The 17531-nt window shown below is 45.1% G+C and overlaps 1 protein-coding gene across 1 annotated transcript in view; it reads left to right on the top strand.

The window, feature by feature from the left end:
* The window catches only part of PIGL (phosphatidylinositol glycan anchor biosynthesis class L), a 73979-nt gene that overhangs the window by 45623 nt on the left and 10825 nt on the right, over positions 1 to 17531 (top strand). The window contains exons 4-7 of the mRNA XM_075168595.1: positions 1066 to 1133; positions 9253 to 9284; positions 14729 to 14862; positions 16077 to 17005. Of these exons, the coding sequence (XP_075024696.1) occupies positions 1066 to 1133; positions 9253 to 9284; positions 14729 to 14862; positions 16077 to 16175 (333 nt within the window). The 3' untranslated portion in view covers positions 16176 to 17005. The remainder of the gene's footprint in view (positions 1 to 1065; positions 1134 to 9252; positions 9285 to 14728; positions 14863 to 16076; positions 17006 to 17531) is intronic.

Raw genomic sequence — 17531 nt, 5'->3', positions numbered from 1 at the left:
AGCAAGGCAGTAGCATTTCCTTCCCTGAAGAGAGAATAAGCTGGCAAGGAAGCAGACATTGATTGAAATGTAGGGAGGTTATGATTTCTTCCTGGTCATAGAGAAGGGAGCTGTGGAGAGCTCTCCTGCCTGGCCTCTCCCAGAGCAAAAACCTAACTTTAGAGCGTCCAAAGACTGTCACTTTCACCATCTGGAAAGCCTACCAGCACACATTCCCTGTCTGCTCTACACTTTGCGCTGCCAGTTTGTCTTCCAGGTTGGAAGCGGGAGCCTTTAAGTACCCACTTCACAGTGTTGTGCAGAGTGAGCCCTTAGGGTGGATGCTTCACCCCTGATGCATTATTGTAGGTCTGAGGGCAGGGAGCCAAGGGTATTCTGTGCTTTGTATGGTGACTTGTTAGTGCTGTGTTCACACATTACTTCTGCATTTCTCCCTGCAAAGAAGCAATAAACAATATGATCTTCTCATTCAGCGCAAAGCCTGACTTGCTTGTACAAAAAGTGCAGTCGGCTGATTCTTTAAAAAGGCTTGTTCTCATATCAGATTATTTTATCACTATGTTATCCTGTGATGAAGCCTCGTTACAATCAGGACAGTAGTACATGATTGTGTTGCTCTTGTTCAAGCAGTATGTCCTGATTCACAGTACAACAAACTGTAGTTTCACCCTGTAATCCGCAGGCATTCTAGTATATTCTCAGATCCAGGAGACAGTGATTCATAGAGCTGGACCTCTTGGGTCAGGAACAAGTTTGCAAAAGATCACTCTGGAAGTAACCTTTTGGCCCGGTAATAAGTAACAAGTGCATCCTGCCAGTGGGAACACAGTATTTGTCATCTTTCTGTTGTTCAAGCTGTTAGACTGTGTAGTCATCTAGTTCCAGAGTGTTTTGTTTGTTTAGTTGTATTTCTGTAGCATGAGTTCACACAAAAGGCCTCATTGTGCAACACAAAACCAACTCTTTAGATACAATGGGCTGGGACAGTGCTGCGTTAGATGTCAAAGTTGGTAGCTGCACAGTCTCCTTCTTCAAAATGATTGTTGTTCTGTGGTTTTATTGCAGGTGGTAACCTTTGATGCGGGAGGAGTGAGTGGTCACGCTAACCACATTTCTCTTTACACTGCTTTAAGGTACAGTGTTCTGCACACTTCATGGAATGCCTCACTATAGTGTTACAGAGTGAATGTGGCGTTTGTGTGTAAGCAGAAAACTAATAGCTAGAGCCAAGAGCAGTATTAACTTCACTGATATAACTGAGTGCCAGGCTGTGGGACAGGATACTATTTGGAGAAACTCTTACAGCTCTGTAAATGAGCGGCAGCACCTTTTATTATTCCACCTGCTGGTGCTTTGCCAGTCTCCCTTTCACTGGGCCCTCTTTGCTCTTCCTGTCCCCAATCCCACTAAAATATGCCACAGATCACTTTGCACTTCTCGTTTGAGGAGAGTGTGTGAATAGCTGATGCCTGAGCTCTGGTGGTAGTTGGATTTTGCAAAGTTCTGCACCATTGTTCCAGAAGATGTTGCCATCCTGTCCAGGTACCTGAATTTACCTCTCTGACCCAAGGACATTGCTCTTTCACTGGCGTTGTCCCTATTTACCACTCTTCCTAAGTCAACTCATTCCTTCACCACTTTATTCTTTACATTCTGAGAATCTCTGTCTCTGTGATGTGGGAAGGTTGCCAGCCAAAAATCCCTTGTATTGAAATCACCCAAATTTTGCTGGCAAGACAGCTACAGTATTTTATTTTAATCTTCTGCTCATTCAGCCTCATTGTGTCCTAGAGAGATCTCCCCCAGAGCTGCCCCTGCCTTTCCCAGGCATGAGATCTCCTCCTTGCAAGTGTATCTTGTATTTTTAGCACCCATTTGTTTTCTGAATCATCTGTGCAATTCAAGTAACTCTCTGGCTCTCCTTGCTTACAACATCACAGTGATTTGCCTTTCTCACTTGCCTAGAAAAAGCTGCAGTGCCACAGAACCCGTACTGTGACCTGCTGAGCTCCTCTAGGAAGATGCTGAAAGTCTTTGATGCTATCTGATGGCTGGAATTCAGTGTTAGAGGGGATCATGGCTTTTCCAGCAACTTCTGGAATATCCTAGCAGAAGGAAAGGGGGTGGAGTTAAAGCAAACTCTGTGTTTGTTTGGGCTAAGTGGGGAGATGCTTTCCGGCACAATGTTATTTGAGGAGTGAGTGAGGAACAGAGGTTGATGACCGATGGTCACACCATTGGCACAGAGGGACTAAAGAGCTTCCAGCTGCCTGGAACGCAGTGTTTGCTCAGTCAGTTGCCATATGGCCTGCAAATAGAAATGGAGGGCAGATTGTTAGGTGTCCCCCTACATGCTGAAGAGATACAGGGAAAACAAGCTAGCAGCTGAATTATGCACGAGAAAGTTAAGGAAAACTCTCAATTTTAATCCCAGCTCTACTGTTGTCTCACTTTGTGGCTGTGCAGAAATCACTTTCCCACCTTTGTGCTTTAGGTTTCCTGTGTACGCAGTGGGGATGTTAACCCTCTTCTTGTCTCAGAGTATGTTACTACCAAGTATTCATTATATGCAAGCTCCTTGAACTCAGATCTTTGCATTGGTCATTAGCCTACAGTAGAACGTTGTCCTGGGCTGATGAGATACATGCTGATAGGGACACCAGAGTATATAAGTAGCTCTCATTAACTAAGGGCTGGTTTGTTTCTTGTCTCTCTTCCAGTCCTGAATCAGCAGAAATAAGCATGGTGGCCCAGTCATCTGCATGTGGCAGGAGTGATGCTGTGGCCACTGAAAGGTTAAGTTTATTTTTAGTGGCTTGCTTGCCCTCATTATTTTTCAGTTTGTGTTATGGAGGAAGTAGAGCGTGACTGTATCACCCCTGATTTTCAGTGCCCTGATGAGTTCTCACATATTGGCTAGTACAGGCAGTGCTGGGAGCACATGCTGAGGCTTCTCATGTACCTCCCTGCCAGCAGGGCTTTGCAAAGCAGCGGTTGCGGCCCCTGGGGCCCCAGTGCTACATGGCAAGAAAAAGGCAAATGAACTCTCCCCTCTAGGTATCATGTGCAATGTATTTATTAACCATCTTTAAACAAGGTTTGCAGGGTTCTGCCTCCACTGTGGATGTAAGTGGAAAGGATGAAGTAGAGGGCTGCTGCAGTGATCCTCAGCTCTTTTGGATGCTCCCAGTCTGTGGGAGATAAACTTGTGCCCACTACCTAAGAGGTTACTTTCTACAAGAGCAGAGGTAGAACAGGCTGTGTGACCCATCCCACAACTCCTTGCTTCAGGAGGTGCAAATTACTGAACAGCTTCAAGGAACAAAACAGTTCAGGAAATGGTCATAGCTGAGCAGATGCACAGTATTATCTGCTAAGGGCATAAATATTCTTTCTAGTGTCTGGAACAGAGGTTATGTTCAAAGGAGCAGGAACTATTCAGCAGAAACGTGTACCTCCCCTTGCAGTAACCTTCCTCCTGCCAGCTTGCAGGGAGTCCAGCTGCTGCTATGTGTCTAGGCTTCAGATCTGGGAGGAACTGTGAAATGCCAGGGTTTTAGGGTGGATTTGTTCTTCTGCAAGGGAAAAAGAAGAAAAAACAGGATGGGAGAGGAACACAAATTGCTATTTGATTTCAGTCTCCCCTGGGAGTATTTCAGTTCTGGCTTCCAGACGGAAAAAAAAACCCAACCCAAACCCAAGAGAATCCCACTATAGCAAAGAAGGGAGAATTAGAAGCAATCCTCTGTAGCTCTGCTTCTTTCCCCGTCACCTTGATTTGGCAACATCATTCTCTCTTATCCCCCAAAATAGGAGCTTTCCCTGTGGCCAAGAGAGGTGGATCCTGTACATGCGTCCACAAGGAAGAGCAGGTCTTGAGTGACATCAAGGTCACTTTACTCCCCCCTCTGCATTTGGCCAGTCACTTGGCACTAAGGTAATAAGCATGGTAAATACTACGTGACAGGAATATTTGAGAATCTCTCTTTCCTGCACTTTGAATTGACAGTGTTTGCACTGAGATCACATGTAATATCAAGGTGGTTTAGTTTTGCATGAGTCACTGTGCATTTTGATTTTAAACAAGCCCTCTTGCCCAGTAGCCTAGCAAATGGGGGGCTGTTGGTTTTGTTGTTCGCATGCTTGCTTAGGGGGGAGAAAAATGGTCTTTGTGAGGGGGAGGAAGGACTGTACCACTTCTTTTCTTCAGTGAGCTATCAAATCCATTTCATCCCAGCTAGAACAGAAAAGAATAGTCCTTGTCTGCTTAGGGCAGAGCAAACTGAGTGGAAAATAGGAGCTGCTATATTTAACCACTGTGCATTATGTTGTTATAGCAACTGCATCCATAAAACTTATATCAATGATGCCATATAAAAAGCTACATCAAAGAATCATTAGCTGAGCCTATTCTCATCAATTCCATTTGGAAAAACACCTCTCAGTCCTGCAGGATGTTTCTTAACATTTGCCAACTCAGTGGTAGGTTGTAAATGAGACTGTGCAGAGGTGATATTTGGGAGCTTAGTGCTTTATTACTCTTGAGTTGATTACGATGCAGCTTGAGTGCCACCGATGCCTTGTTGCACTTACATGTCACAGCCTGACTATTGAATGCCCCATTTATGAATGCCATGGGACATAGCATTGTGCAGAAGTGTTGCACTGAGGTTCCCTGAAAAAGGAGGATTGATTAAATGCCAGTTTCAAATAAGTATATCGAAACAATGAACAGTGCGTTGTCCAGCCAAATCCCACAGTCTCAGTGGGTGCAGTTCTCAAAATGCACCAACTGCATTACATTCCTACAAAGCACAGTTCTGCTTGTATTGAATTTCCAAGGACAGGTCTTTAAGGATGTGTTGAGCAGGAAGCAAGCTGTTTCTTGGGTGATTAGCTTGATGATAATGAATGGTACCCTATCTACCATTTTTATTTGATGCCTTCTTACAGTATGGGGCTAGAATGGAACTCTGATCTCACATTCCTTTTAAGCAGCTGTAGCCCGTGCATTTCAAATGAGTGGCATCTCATGTATGTTTTTAAAGCAGGGTGCTGTTTTCTATTTCCTTGCCTTTTCCCAGAAAATGCTTTTTTCAAAACTGGTTATTATTTGCTCCATCTTGGAAAAGGATTTCCTGTGTCACTGATGTGTTTGTTTGTGATTGTTTAGCCCCTGCTGGAGTTCTAGGTTCCCTGCGAAATAAGGAAGAGTGTTGAAGAAATAACAGGTTCCAGTATCTTATGTTTCAGCTTGTCTTTCACAGTCCAGCTCACTTCTGGTGTTTTGTTTTACTCATCTTAAATGTCCCAGGGGGAACTTATGAGTGGTGGCTGTGATTGCACCCAGACTGCCCCCATAAGGTCAAGACAGAGTTGTCCTCCTCTGTTTACCGTTTGAGACTCTGTCCCTTCCCCTCGGAGGACTCTGCCCCATGCCTGGCATATATCCCATAGCTGGGTATGTTGTCCTAGATTTTATCTCATTCCTTCACCCCTGCTCCCTCCTTCCTTAAATTGACTAAGTTTATTCATCCCAGTGCCTTTCCATGATACTGTTGAGAGCCATTAGGATAAAGTTGAGCACAGGGCAACAGCATTGCAGGGATCCCCCCCGCCACCCAAAGAAGTTTTCTTTCCAAAGAAACAGCCTCAAGGAATGTCCTTCCCAGCCTCACTAGGCTGCTAGCAGCATGAGTGAAGCAGTGACACTGCGCATTCTTCTGCCAGACAGTGCAGGGGCCAAAGCACAGAGCCACAGAGCAGCTCTGTCAACTGGAAGATCTCTGAATCAAAACCTTTTTTTCTGACTGGCAGAACCATCTTTTGCCACTGCAATACACGTGAGTACAGAGTGCCTGAATAGTGTTTTACAAACTGCATGTTGCTACATGGTGTAGTTCAGGGTGCATGGAAATGGAGCCAGAAAGTCCGGTTAGGGAGGGAGGAGGCGTTCCAGATAGCAAACGTTCAACATCTGGCAAGTATATCCCTCTAATGTCTCTGTGATTCCTAGGAGACTGGCTGTTCTTCCTCTTTCACATCTGTTTCATCAGATTAATTGGGCAGATTAGAGGTTAGGATCCTAAATGGAGCCCCAACGCATCTTTAAGACATCCATTCTTTGCCACGCTTTTCAAAATTGTATTTCCCCCGTGCTCTACAGCAGCCAGCGTAGTCAGTTCAGTGAAGGGTTTTGCCTTTGGCACTCTCCGAGACTATTCGGAGAGTGAAGTCATTGATTTCAATGAACAATTTCTCATCAAACACAACATCACCAAAACTATAATCCACCCACCAGGGCGTCTGTCCTGCGTCTACCCCAGAGGAGTTCTGTGTTCCCCAAGACCGAGGTTTCGGCTCCATCTTGACTTGCTCCTTCTTGCCGTCATGGGGAGGTATCAGTGGTCAGTGCCTCTTAGGAGCTAGCCCACTCACTTGCTGGCATCTTTCCTTGAGGATGACTGAATGAAGACAGGGAGTTTGGGAGCTAGCTCAGTCCTGCAGTCTGTAGGATGAGGATTTTTGGATCATTTCAGTTTTTCTGCTGAGCACATGCAGCTGGTAGCTGCAGACAGCAACAGCTTTCACAGCAGCTGGTCCTTGAGGGAGGAGCCGGTACTGAGTCCTTGCAGTGCAGAAATGGTGGGTGCCTTCAGACGTCTCATTGCAGAGAGTCCCACTTTCCTTCAAATGTGGATCTGAACCTACCACAGGCATAATAAAGAGGGTGCAACGAGAGGTGCCCTGTAATCAGCTGGCCTCTGGCACTTGGTGGGTGAGTGGGAACAAGCTACCTTAGATCACTTTATGTTTAAAAAGAAAAAGAATTTATAAAAAATCTCCCTGGAAAAAAACACATGGAAAGAGCTCCTGAAAAAGATCCTGTTTGTGTTTGACTTTTTGAGATTTTATGCCAAACTCTTCCATTTCACCCAAACCACAGCAAGTCCAATCTATAAAACAACATTCCCAAAATGGCAACAACAGAGAGCTGCAACCTCTCCCCTACTTGGCAGCGTCCCATGGAGACAGCTCCAGCAGGGTGGAGATGGGAGTGAGAAGATTGATTTGGGAGAGGATTGGCTAGTTTTAGGAACGTGTGCAGGAGGTAGAGTTTTGTGTTTCTTTCTCTCTCTCTCTGCAACCACAGTTCATTGCCATCTCTTGCCTGAGAAATACAAACGAGCAAGGCTGTGATTTGCTCTGCAGCATTACAGCTGGGTGGAGCCCATTTCCATAGCTCTGCACTGAGCCTTGCTGAGTACTGAAGCTCAGGACAAAAAGGATGGGGAGAGAATCAGTTTCTTCATGCCTGTTCTTCCAGATCAGTGTCAGGTCTGCCTGGCAACAGCCTTGAGGACCTTTCAGTAACCAAAATACAGTTTGTGTCTCCCTGAACCTTTATACAAGCACAAACTCCTTAATTTGCTGCTGGATCAAACTTTCCTTCTCTGCTGAAGATGCTCTCTGCTCCTGCTGAAACATTTCCATATAAACTGGATTTCTCCTTGCTTCTGTTTCTAGTGGCCAGGAATGGTTATTATTAGTTCAGTCTTGGAGCAGCTCTTCACATCCTTTAATTTGCTGTCAGTTAGTGCTTTGAAGGTCCCTCTATGGCAGAGCAACACACCCAGAACAGACACTAGGACTTCAAATAGTTAGCCAAATTTCACAACCGCTTACTGCTTTATCTCTTCAAGCTTGTTTTAAAAAGTTCCCACCCTGCTAGCTTTACCAAGTGCTGAATCACTTCTTTGGGTGGCCAGATTCTAGTTGTGGGGGAAGAAACCTCTGGCAGAAGAGCAGAGCAGACATTAATGGAGATACTTAAACCTTTTTGCCCCCCCCCCCCCCGAAAAATTGCTGGTAATGTTTACAAGGCAACATTTAACAATCTTGTCAGAACAGTAGGACTTGAGTAGTGGGATAGAAGATGGCCAAGTCAGTATTACAAGGCCATTGTTTAGTAGAAAATGGTATTGCTTACAGATCTTTGGCTCTGGAGAAGAGGAGACCATTGGCAGGAGAATCTATTTAAGGCATATGTCTTCCGATTGCTGTTTGAGTTCTGCCATGACCTGCATTTCTGGCTTGACTTTTGCTTTGAATTGCTTTGGGTATTCATTACTCCGTGCTTCCTATTTTGTCTACGCCTGTGTAGCTAATCCTTTTCCTTGAACTTAACGAATAGCCAGAGATAATCCTAGTTTGAAGGTGACTGGAGAAACATAGCAGTTTACATATAATTTATGTTTTATCCTGATTGATTTACACATGAACTGTCACATTGTCCTTCGTTAAATACACCACTATATGATGATAACAATCTCTTTAAATATTACATAGGGCTAAATAACTTTTCTTTTTTTATTTCCTTTCTCCTTTTGGCAAATGTTCCATTGTTTGGATTTTTTTTTTCTTACGGAAGAGCAAGCCTGGGTGTGGGACAGCTCTGAGTGCCATCTGCTGGAGACCTGCTTCCTCCCATCCTTGCAACGGGCCAAATCTGGAGGCATTGCAAATGGTGATGTGAGCATAAGGGCTCTGAAGCCATGAACCACAGGCTAGAGCAGGAAAACCAAGAGAATTAAGAAGGAATTTAAGCTAATACCCTCCAATGCCTTCACCATATCAGGATCATTTGCTTACACTTCTTGATAGAAGTACCATCACTGTACACATCTCCTGCGCTGGTCCCCTCATTCTATTTCCAAGGGACGCGTTTTTGCTACAGACACTTCCCAGGACAAAGTCATGAAGGGATCAAAGTCTTAGTGAGCAAAAAGTCAGAGCAGCTTCTCAGATGTCCTGTGCCAGCATGGGTTAGAAAGAAAGAAGCTGGTCCCCAAGCAGGAGCTGCTGCTGAGGCAATGACCCTGGTCAGCGAACACAAGATTTTAAAGAGCCAATGCTCTCAGAGGTGAATAGCCTTTGGCAGCCTCTTGCAGTTTCCCTTAGTGCAACATGAGAAGTTTGAGAGCGAATTGGATTTATGAAGCTTATTTGTGCTGTGTCCCAGCAGCCAGGATGAGGAAAGTAATGGCAGAATCGTGTGGGGAATGAGGCTTACCACTGTCTGACATGTGCATCCAGTGTCGACTCCTGAACTTTCTTACAAGATTAGCCATTGTAAATGTGTGTGTGTATTAAGAGAAAAGGGTTGATTTAGCGTACAGAGTTTATACCTGTAAAATCAGGATTTGAGTAACTTCATTGAGTGTTTACCCCCATGTATCTCTTCATTCACAGGTACCTGCATTCAGAGCGGAAGTTACCTGAAGGTATGTCACATTACGCATCCATGACCCTGCAGGCATTAGGCAATCGTTTACATGAATGTTCTGTCCACGGTTTCATCTGCCTAACTCACTTCTATTTGCAATGCAAATGAAACCCGCAGCTGAACTCTTCCTTGCCCTTTTTATCTCCCTGCAGTTTTTTACCAGCTCAGGCTCCTCTGCAGTCACTTTGGGGTTGTCCTGTCTCCATGGTGTGATTCAGTGTCTGGCCTATGCCTCTTGCTGTCTTGCTTGAATATGAGTACTATTTCCAGGTGTCTCAGCTCAGTCCCTGAGTTTTTGGTCACATCTTACTTATAGGCTTCCCCCCTGCCCCCCCCCGTGATAAGGGCCTCAGAAACCATTACCAGCTCAGCTAAAAATGGTTGCATGTACCAAGCTAAGCTTCCATCAAAATGTGGTCAGTATGGGAAAGGTATCTGAAATCTACCCTGGCACAACAAATGGTTGGAGTGGCTTCTTTCACCTGTAAACAAGCAAGTAATCTCTGAGAAACTCTCTGTACAAGTAGGGAAAAGAAGGAAGCAAAGTACAGAAGCAGGCTGCTCCTGACCCCCTTTTCTAGCTGCTGTCCCCGAGTAGATCTGCAGCCCTTATCTCTAGCAAACAGTGCCTGACTCAGGGACAAATTAGTTTAAGCACAAAGCTGTGAGCTGTTTGGACAGAGCATTGGAAGGTGGCTCAACCAGGCCCACCCAGTCAACCTCCTGCTCCCTCAGCAGTCATCCGGACTTTGTTTCTTCAATGCTAATTCCCAAATCATTGTAGGATTTGGATGTGTCACAGCAAATCAGTTTTAATTCCCTGCTAGCAGCAAGTTGCAGACCAAGATCTGGTAGAGAGAGCATAAGCCAAGATGGCAGAATGCTCTTTAACTGAGTTCTGGCTCTAGTCTCTTCAATTCCCCCATCTGTGAAACAGGAGTATTAATGTATTAATGCCACCTTCTTTCCTAGGACCTTTTCTTTGTTCAGCTTTGGGATGCAGCAAAGAGCTCTGTGTGCAGTACAGAGAAAGAACAAGGAACTGCAGTGGTAGATGTCACTGCTAAATGACAGGCCTTATTTAGGCTGAACCACCTTCGTGATCTGTTCATGTAGGTTTGTTAGATATACTATGCTCCTGAATATGGGCTGTGCCTCAAATTGGTTCAGGTTTGAAACAGACTCACGTATAGACAACGTTTCTATTTCTCTAGCAGCGTCAAGAGACTCCTGAAGCTATGTGAAAAGCCTTGCTGGTCCAATTACATCACATCTGACATGACCTACAAACACCAAAGGAACGGGGAGCTCCCATGCTGCTGCTTACGCTAAGCCTTTCCAAATATAGTTCCAGTCTCATTGAAATTCCCGGTATTTATAATTTGATCTGGCAGGCGTGCAGGGCTGTGCATCAGAGGGGCTTAATGAAACAAGAGCGATGCTGGGATTGAGGCTGTCTGGATAGAGCTGAAAGGCATGGAAATGTGCTGCTCTCCTCTTGGTTAGAGGAACTATTTGTGGGTGAACCTGTGTAAGCCCATGTGATCAGGGAATCCACAGAAAATCTCTCTGCAAATGCAAAAGCCAGCTAAGCCTTGCATTGCCTGTGATATGCAAATGAGCACCCTAAATATCCTGCTTTGCTTTCTAATGCCTTTAGCCAGCATAAACACAACAGGCTTTTTATAATCTGTAATCAAGTTCTCCAGCCCAGGCACCAGCACATCGGCTTTTTTCAAGAAGCCAAGACAGCTGCTGGATATGCATCCACCCCTACTACTGGCCCCATCCAGCTATAACCAGCACTCTTCCAAAAGAATTGGTGTGCTAATGTCTGTCAGGAGCAGTGCAAGCCTTTAGCACAGATAGATCTGCTAATAATCTTCTCATTCTAGGCATACTTGCAGCATAAGTGATTTGGAAGTAGAAAGCCAAGCCGAACAGGCTGCAGGCTTCATGCACTTCTATTCTAGGCCTAATCCACTAGATATATTGATCTTGCCCTTTCTGCCAACCTAGAGAGGTTGTATTACACTGTTAATCCCATCCTGCCCAGGTCACAGTCACAACAGGCTCTGAAAAGCTTCACCTGCTGGTGTCACAGGAGTGGAGTCATCAATGGCAGCCCTTCTCTTATCCTGCTTGGCAGGGAGCAGCCTGTTTCTCTGAACCCTTTTCCATCTCTCCCTCGACTGTACATTCCTTCCGTTTCATTCCATCTCACATTCCCATGCGGAGCAGCCTTTGCTGACAGCATGTGGAGATCCGTGTCATATCATTAACACAGAAGACTCTTACAGTGCCCTAACACAGAAGACTCCTTCATTTTGTGAGGCTTGAATGCCATTGCTTTGCCTGATCTGACCGATGGGGGCCCAGGAGGTCAGACTGATCAATACTGAAATCACTTGCAGTTGTTTTGAGCCCTTGTTGCTGAGCTTTGGGGAACAAAAGGGCGTAATTGCTGCATGAATTAGTATTTCTTAGGGAAAAAATTATGAGGAAAGGGAGGGCACATTTTGTTAACAGAGCAGCCCAGGCTTCAGAGATTGGTGGTGGGTAACCCTACACCAGGCCTCTCTTCCCATCATTGCAAGTAGGAATTCAGGTGGCGTTGCCAGGGTCCATTAACAACCCTCCAGGAAAGGAAACGCCCATTGCCCCATGTTTGCTCTAGTCCTGTCCTGCCCAGCAAGCACTGAAAAGCAAACAGGTGGCCAGTGGGAATGCTGCCTACTAGAGCAAGGGCATCCATATCCATTCCTTTCCTCTGCTGTGCCATAGTGCAGCACCGTACTAATTCGTTTCTCTGAAACTACCCACCGACAGATTGGGCCTGCTGAGCAGCCCAGAGGATCTCTGCAGAGAAGGGAGGGAAGAGTGGTTCCCCTACTCATGGCATATCACAAGTTTGCTTCAAGTTTGCTACTTGGAAACAAGAAATGTCTTTAGTGGGAGTAAAAGAACTGTCAGGGCACTTCCATGTGCAGCTGCAACACTGCAGAGCATCCGTTGCAATAGCAAGCTGAAACCTTACGGCAGCTAAACAGCAACTGCTCTGTCTGACACTTGTCAAGGTGGACCATGAGCGAGATGGGGGCTCAGGCTCGCAGTCAGGAAGTGGCACAGGCCATGCTGGTCACACAGCTGCCTGCATTCCCACACGTCCAAGGGACTCGCTGCAGGGAGCTTGGCAGCGCCATCGGTCCTTCCAGATCACATTGCACAGCTGCTGCTCTGCAGAGACGGGCACGATGACCTTGCAAGGGTTGGATGGCTGAGGCTGCAGTAGGACAGGAGTAGGGACATGGTACAGCACTGACATAGTTAAGACAGGAGGGCCTTCAAGGCAGAGGGGTGCCAAAAGTGATCCTAACCCGGGCAGCCTGGGCAAGACGCTGCCGGCCAGGAAGCGGGCTGTGGGTCCCGGCTCCCTCCGCAGCTGGCGGACACCGCCATCTCCCGGCAGCTCCGGGCAGGCCGGGCCTGCAGCGAATGTCCAGGAGCTTCAGGAGGGCTTTTCCTTATGTCAGCGTTTGCCTGGATGGAAGTGCCGGTGATTTCCCTTGGGGCCTCTAATCCTGCGCATTGCTGCCCACAGTAGGCGAAAATAACTCCTTTGAATGCTCTGTCCACCCTGCTGGGGAGTCATGTCCCAGGATGCAGAAAGAGAACTGGAAGGGGAGCACGGTCCTGGAGCTCTCTGTGATACTGAAATAAAGAGTTACCAGTTTTGCCTTTGAGAGTGGAAAAGGCTATTGAAAAGTTGGAACAAATTGTACATCCTTCTCTCGAAGGAGAGAGAAGAAAGAAAAGAATTGAAAGATCCTGGAAATGTGCTGGAGGGAATCCGTCAGGGCTGCCATGTCCTGCGATTGCAGGCTTTGGCTGGAATAAAAGCAAGACCTTTCTTTGCAGTGAGATGAGTTAGTGTCACTCATTACAGAGTGAAGAGGCAGGGGACACAAATCACTTGTGAGGGGATTTGTGGAGAATCGTCCCATGCATGCTGTTTGTTCCTGGGTTCAGTGTGTCACAGACCCCTGGCTGGGGAAGGAATGGTGCTGGTGAGGTATCTTTGAGTACCATGCTCTACCTTGGAGACTTTTGCGGGCGTCTTCCCTTGTGTCTCCAGGAAATTAATTCACCATAAGAGCAGCAAGTTTTGCTTTCCTATCTTATACTTGGTAGAGGTTACACTGAAGGATCTACCGAATGTCCAAAGTAGAGAAGTTAGCAGCAGGTTGACTGTTCAGATCGTTGTGGGATGAGATTCCGTAGCAGATCTGCACAGAGGGCTCCTAGCAGAGGCATCATCACCTCTCTCACAGAAACCCAACTCACATAGTTACTCTTTTCAGAAAAGATGTTTGCTTCTGCCCCTGTCCTGGAGAGTCTTTTCCCTTAGGACACAAGTCCTGCCTACATTTTAGAGCCAAGAGGTATTTGAGCACCACCAGTTCGCTTTGTGCTCAGGACATAACAGCTTAAGCAGTATTAGACATGTAAGCACAGGCTTCACACACTAAAATGGTCCATTAGGCAGCCTTTGTAGCAATTCAGCATTGTTCTTTGTCTCCTTTGTATAATTTCACTGTTTAAGGGCACACTGAAGAAAATCTCATTGCAGATCTAATTGTATATCTGACCACCTGTGTAAACTGTGTCTTTGGCCTCTTCTGTCGAACTTTAATACTTCCAAGCCTTAAGAAATCCCAAAGCAGCTCCCTTGAGAGCTACAGCTCTTAATGGGACTATCAGTAGCTCTGAGCTCATCAGTGAAGACAATTTAGCCATGGTAAAAAAACCAGCAATTAACTTTTGAGTTCAAGGGGCTCTTTAAAAGAGAAAAAAAATTCCACACCAGTAGAATCTTTATACATGTTACCTTCATCTGCTTCATCACAAACATCTGAGCAATGAATTCTGGAACTCTGTTAAAGTGTAACTGCCTGCCTGGGTTAATATTTCATACAGCCATTCCTGAATCTTGTAAATATTTTTTCTGTAGCCAAGAATTGGAGTAGAAAGAGGAAATTTCATTTCTGTAGCTGAACCAGAGACTGCTGTTTTAAATTTCCATTATATGATACAGTGCCAGCATTCAGAGACCCATCCTGTGCTTTTTCCTTTGAGTCTAACTACATAGGAATAATTTAAATTATAAGCAAAAAAAAACCCCAAACCCTCTGGTATTCAGAGCTAGTTTTGCTTTCCACAGACCACGTACAGAACAAGAACCAGTGCAAAGGGTCATAGACATGCACTGGGCTCAAAGAGATCCTGGTGGAAGCAGGAGTAAAAGTTGCTCCCCTTTGGCACAAAAAGGATCCCGTTGGTCAGCAATACAGGGGGGTCTGCAAAGACCTGCTAAGCCTGGAGAGATGGGCACCTTACAAGAATACTGTTGTTTTGAAATATGTATCCTCTTTCTCTGTCTAGGGTGCCGTGTGCTCGTGCTTGAATCAGTAAATCTCTTCCGGAAGTACATCTCCCTGCTGGATGTCCTGGTTTCCTGCCTCCTCCCCAGAGATGCGCTCTTCATACTCACAGAGGAGGAGACTGAACAAGCCAGGGTGAGATGCGTGGTACCTGCTTAACCTGTTTGAATAGCTCATCATCATTGTGAAGACTTTAGTCAGAAGTGTCATATTCACAGAGAACTTCACAAATAATTATATACATGGATTATAAATGTCACTAATGAACTATCTTCAGTGATTTGTAAAACACGAATGGACAGGTTGCTTCATGTGCTGTGTGGATAGCAGGACAGCGCTGAGCAGATTTGCAGCTCAGTGATCTTCAGTAGTCGCAGTGCACTGAGTTTTACAGCGTCTAGGATGTAGGATGTATTTCAGAGGAGGCTGGATCCAACGTAGTATTCTGAACATGTGAGTGGCCTGTCAAAGAATGGCATGACTACATGCCAGGAACAGCGTCCTTGGATCATAGCTCTAAAGATGGAAGCAGCTTGTGAACCTGTGGTCCAAAGCTCTTTACGAGTTCCCTTCTCTACTGTGTATTTTTATAACTATTTTGCTGCGTGAGATCTCACACATTTAGTCCACAGTTCCCTATATCAGAATCTGATTAGCTCCCCTTTCATAGGATGTAAATATTTGCCCAGCAAACAGTTCTGTTAATCCACAAATGACATACACAGAACTTTCCTTCTTTTAAGGCTGCTAAAAGATAGAGTTATGTATGGAAATTGCTCTGATAAAGGTGGCATTATTCTCTTGTGTTTTGTGTTTCTGAAATCTGACCTTTCTAAGCTGGTGCACTATAAAAACATACAAATATTTTTATATATATAAAATATTATATATTAAATATATAAAATATTTAAATATATAGATCTATAAAGTTAAGTTTCAGCTGGCAATGTATATCAGAAGCAGCATGCAACGTGTTCTCAGATGCACACTTATCAGGTTTCTGCTTCCCCAGCATGTGAACACCCAGGTGTGAGCTCATACAGGGAGGAGGAGTTATATGTGACAAAGAAATTGTCACAGCACCAACCTGGAGCTGATAATGTCCTTTCTAGCAGGACCCCTCTGAACACTAGGCAGCACACCACCAGCCACATAGGGGCAGACAGGCCTCTCCCTGCCCTTTGGCCCCATAGAGTAGGCAGCCTTCTACCTCTCACTACTTCTTCCCTGCTCACTGAAAACAGGCTGTCCTATAAATTGGCAGTGAACCTCACAGGAGGCCTAGGAAACTGCGCTCACATTAGGTCTGGAAGGTTCTTGTAATGCTGTCTCAACTTTTTTCCTTCTAGAGAGCCATGCGGTGTCATCGCAGCCAGCTTCTCTGGTTTCGCCACATCTATATGCTTTTCTCACGTTATATGGTGATTAATTCACTCCGCCTTCTGTAAAAGAGACGCCGCTCACAACTTCAGGAGTAAAAGAATGAGCGAAAAAAAGACCGTGTCAGGCCAAAGACTAAAGAAAACTCACCTGTTACATGCTCAAGAGGACAGGATTCTCTTTGTATAGCATTCTTTCAGACTACAAAAAACTGGCTGTATGAACTTGCTTCTGAATATCTTGTTGTTTGATACATTGAGATGAAGACCGTTTAACAACTACTCTATTTTCTCACTGTAGAAGCTTAAATAGGATAAGAAATTTGGATTAACCTAATAAGGAGTAAAATGCAGGAGTATTCTGCATTGGAGAAGATATGGCACAAACTATTTTTCCCCAAGAGGATATAGTTGTGAGGACTGCTTGGCAACTATCACTTGGTGCATTTGTAAAATCCAGGTATCAGGAATGACTTTTCAAAGATTATGCTATGACCACAGATACAACCAGAACCACAAGACCAGTCTTATTCAGTCAGAACTTTAAAAAGCCAAAGCTTATGAATAAAACATCAGAAATCATACAAATTTCTCTAATTGCACTGATCTGTGCTGCTACTGCTGCTTCTTTCATACACATTGTGTTGCAGGCTCCATCTTCGCAGAGTGTCCCTCATGAAACATGAGCATTTCTTCTTGCTTCACAACAAGGAGGCTGGAGACCAACTCACAAGAATCTCAACAGGACATAAGAATGAGATGCGAGAGATCCAGAGTGTAACTAGGTCTTCCATAGAACACATGTGGAGATAAAAATTGCAAGAGATGTTTCAAAAGCTGCTCCACTTATGTAAATGACAAGTGCAAGAGTTAAGGATCCTCTCCCTTTATGTTTAAAGGTAAGTGAAGCAGCTTTCAGTGGTTTCATTTCTTAGCCTATACAGAGATTTTACTAGTGATTTGGGTTTCTGTGGGGTCATGGTGGAGCAAAGTCAGTAATACTCAACATTTCTGTAAGCCTTTGCACTCTAATGTGGGCTTACGTCTGCAGGAGGCATCTTTCCTGGGTCTACACAGCTAGTCATTGCATAGTCAAGATCAGAGCCCAAATTGCCTGATCTGTTGCTGTGAGCACGTCCTCCTCTTGAAGACAACAAACGAGTTCCTGGTTGCACTGAAGTACGTGCCCATTGTTCTAAGAGTAGGACAGTCTGGAACTCTGTTCCCTGGCTGTAAGTCCGTGCCTAAGCATATGCCTATTCAGCCTTAAGACCATGAGTAAGTCCAGGCTTAAGCAAAACAGTACTTAATCACATGAATAACTTCAGTGGCCCCTCTCTTGCATACAGCTAAGCACCTGTGTAAATGCTTTACTGAACTTGAGCCTATGCTTTACTGAACTTGAGCCTGATAAGCTCTTTCAAA

This window comes from Calonectris borealis, chromosome 19 (genome assembly GCF_964195595.1).
Source record: "Calonectris borealis chromosome 19, bCalBor7.hap1.2, whole genome shotgun sequence".
Classification (NCBI taxonomy): domain Eukaryota; kingdom Metazoa; phylum Chordata; class Aves; order Procellariiformes; family Procellariidae; genus Calonectris; species Calonectris borealis.
Note: the sequence above shows the minus strand (reverse complement) of the source record. Positions and strands in the feature narration are given on the sequence as shown.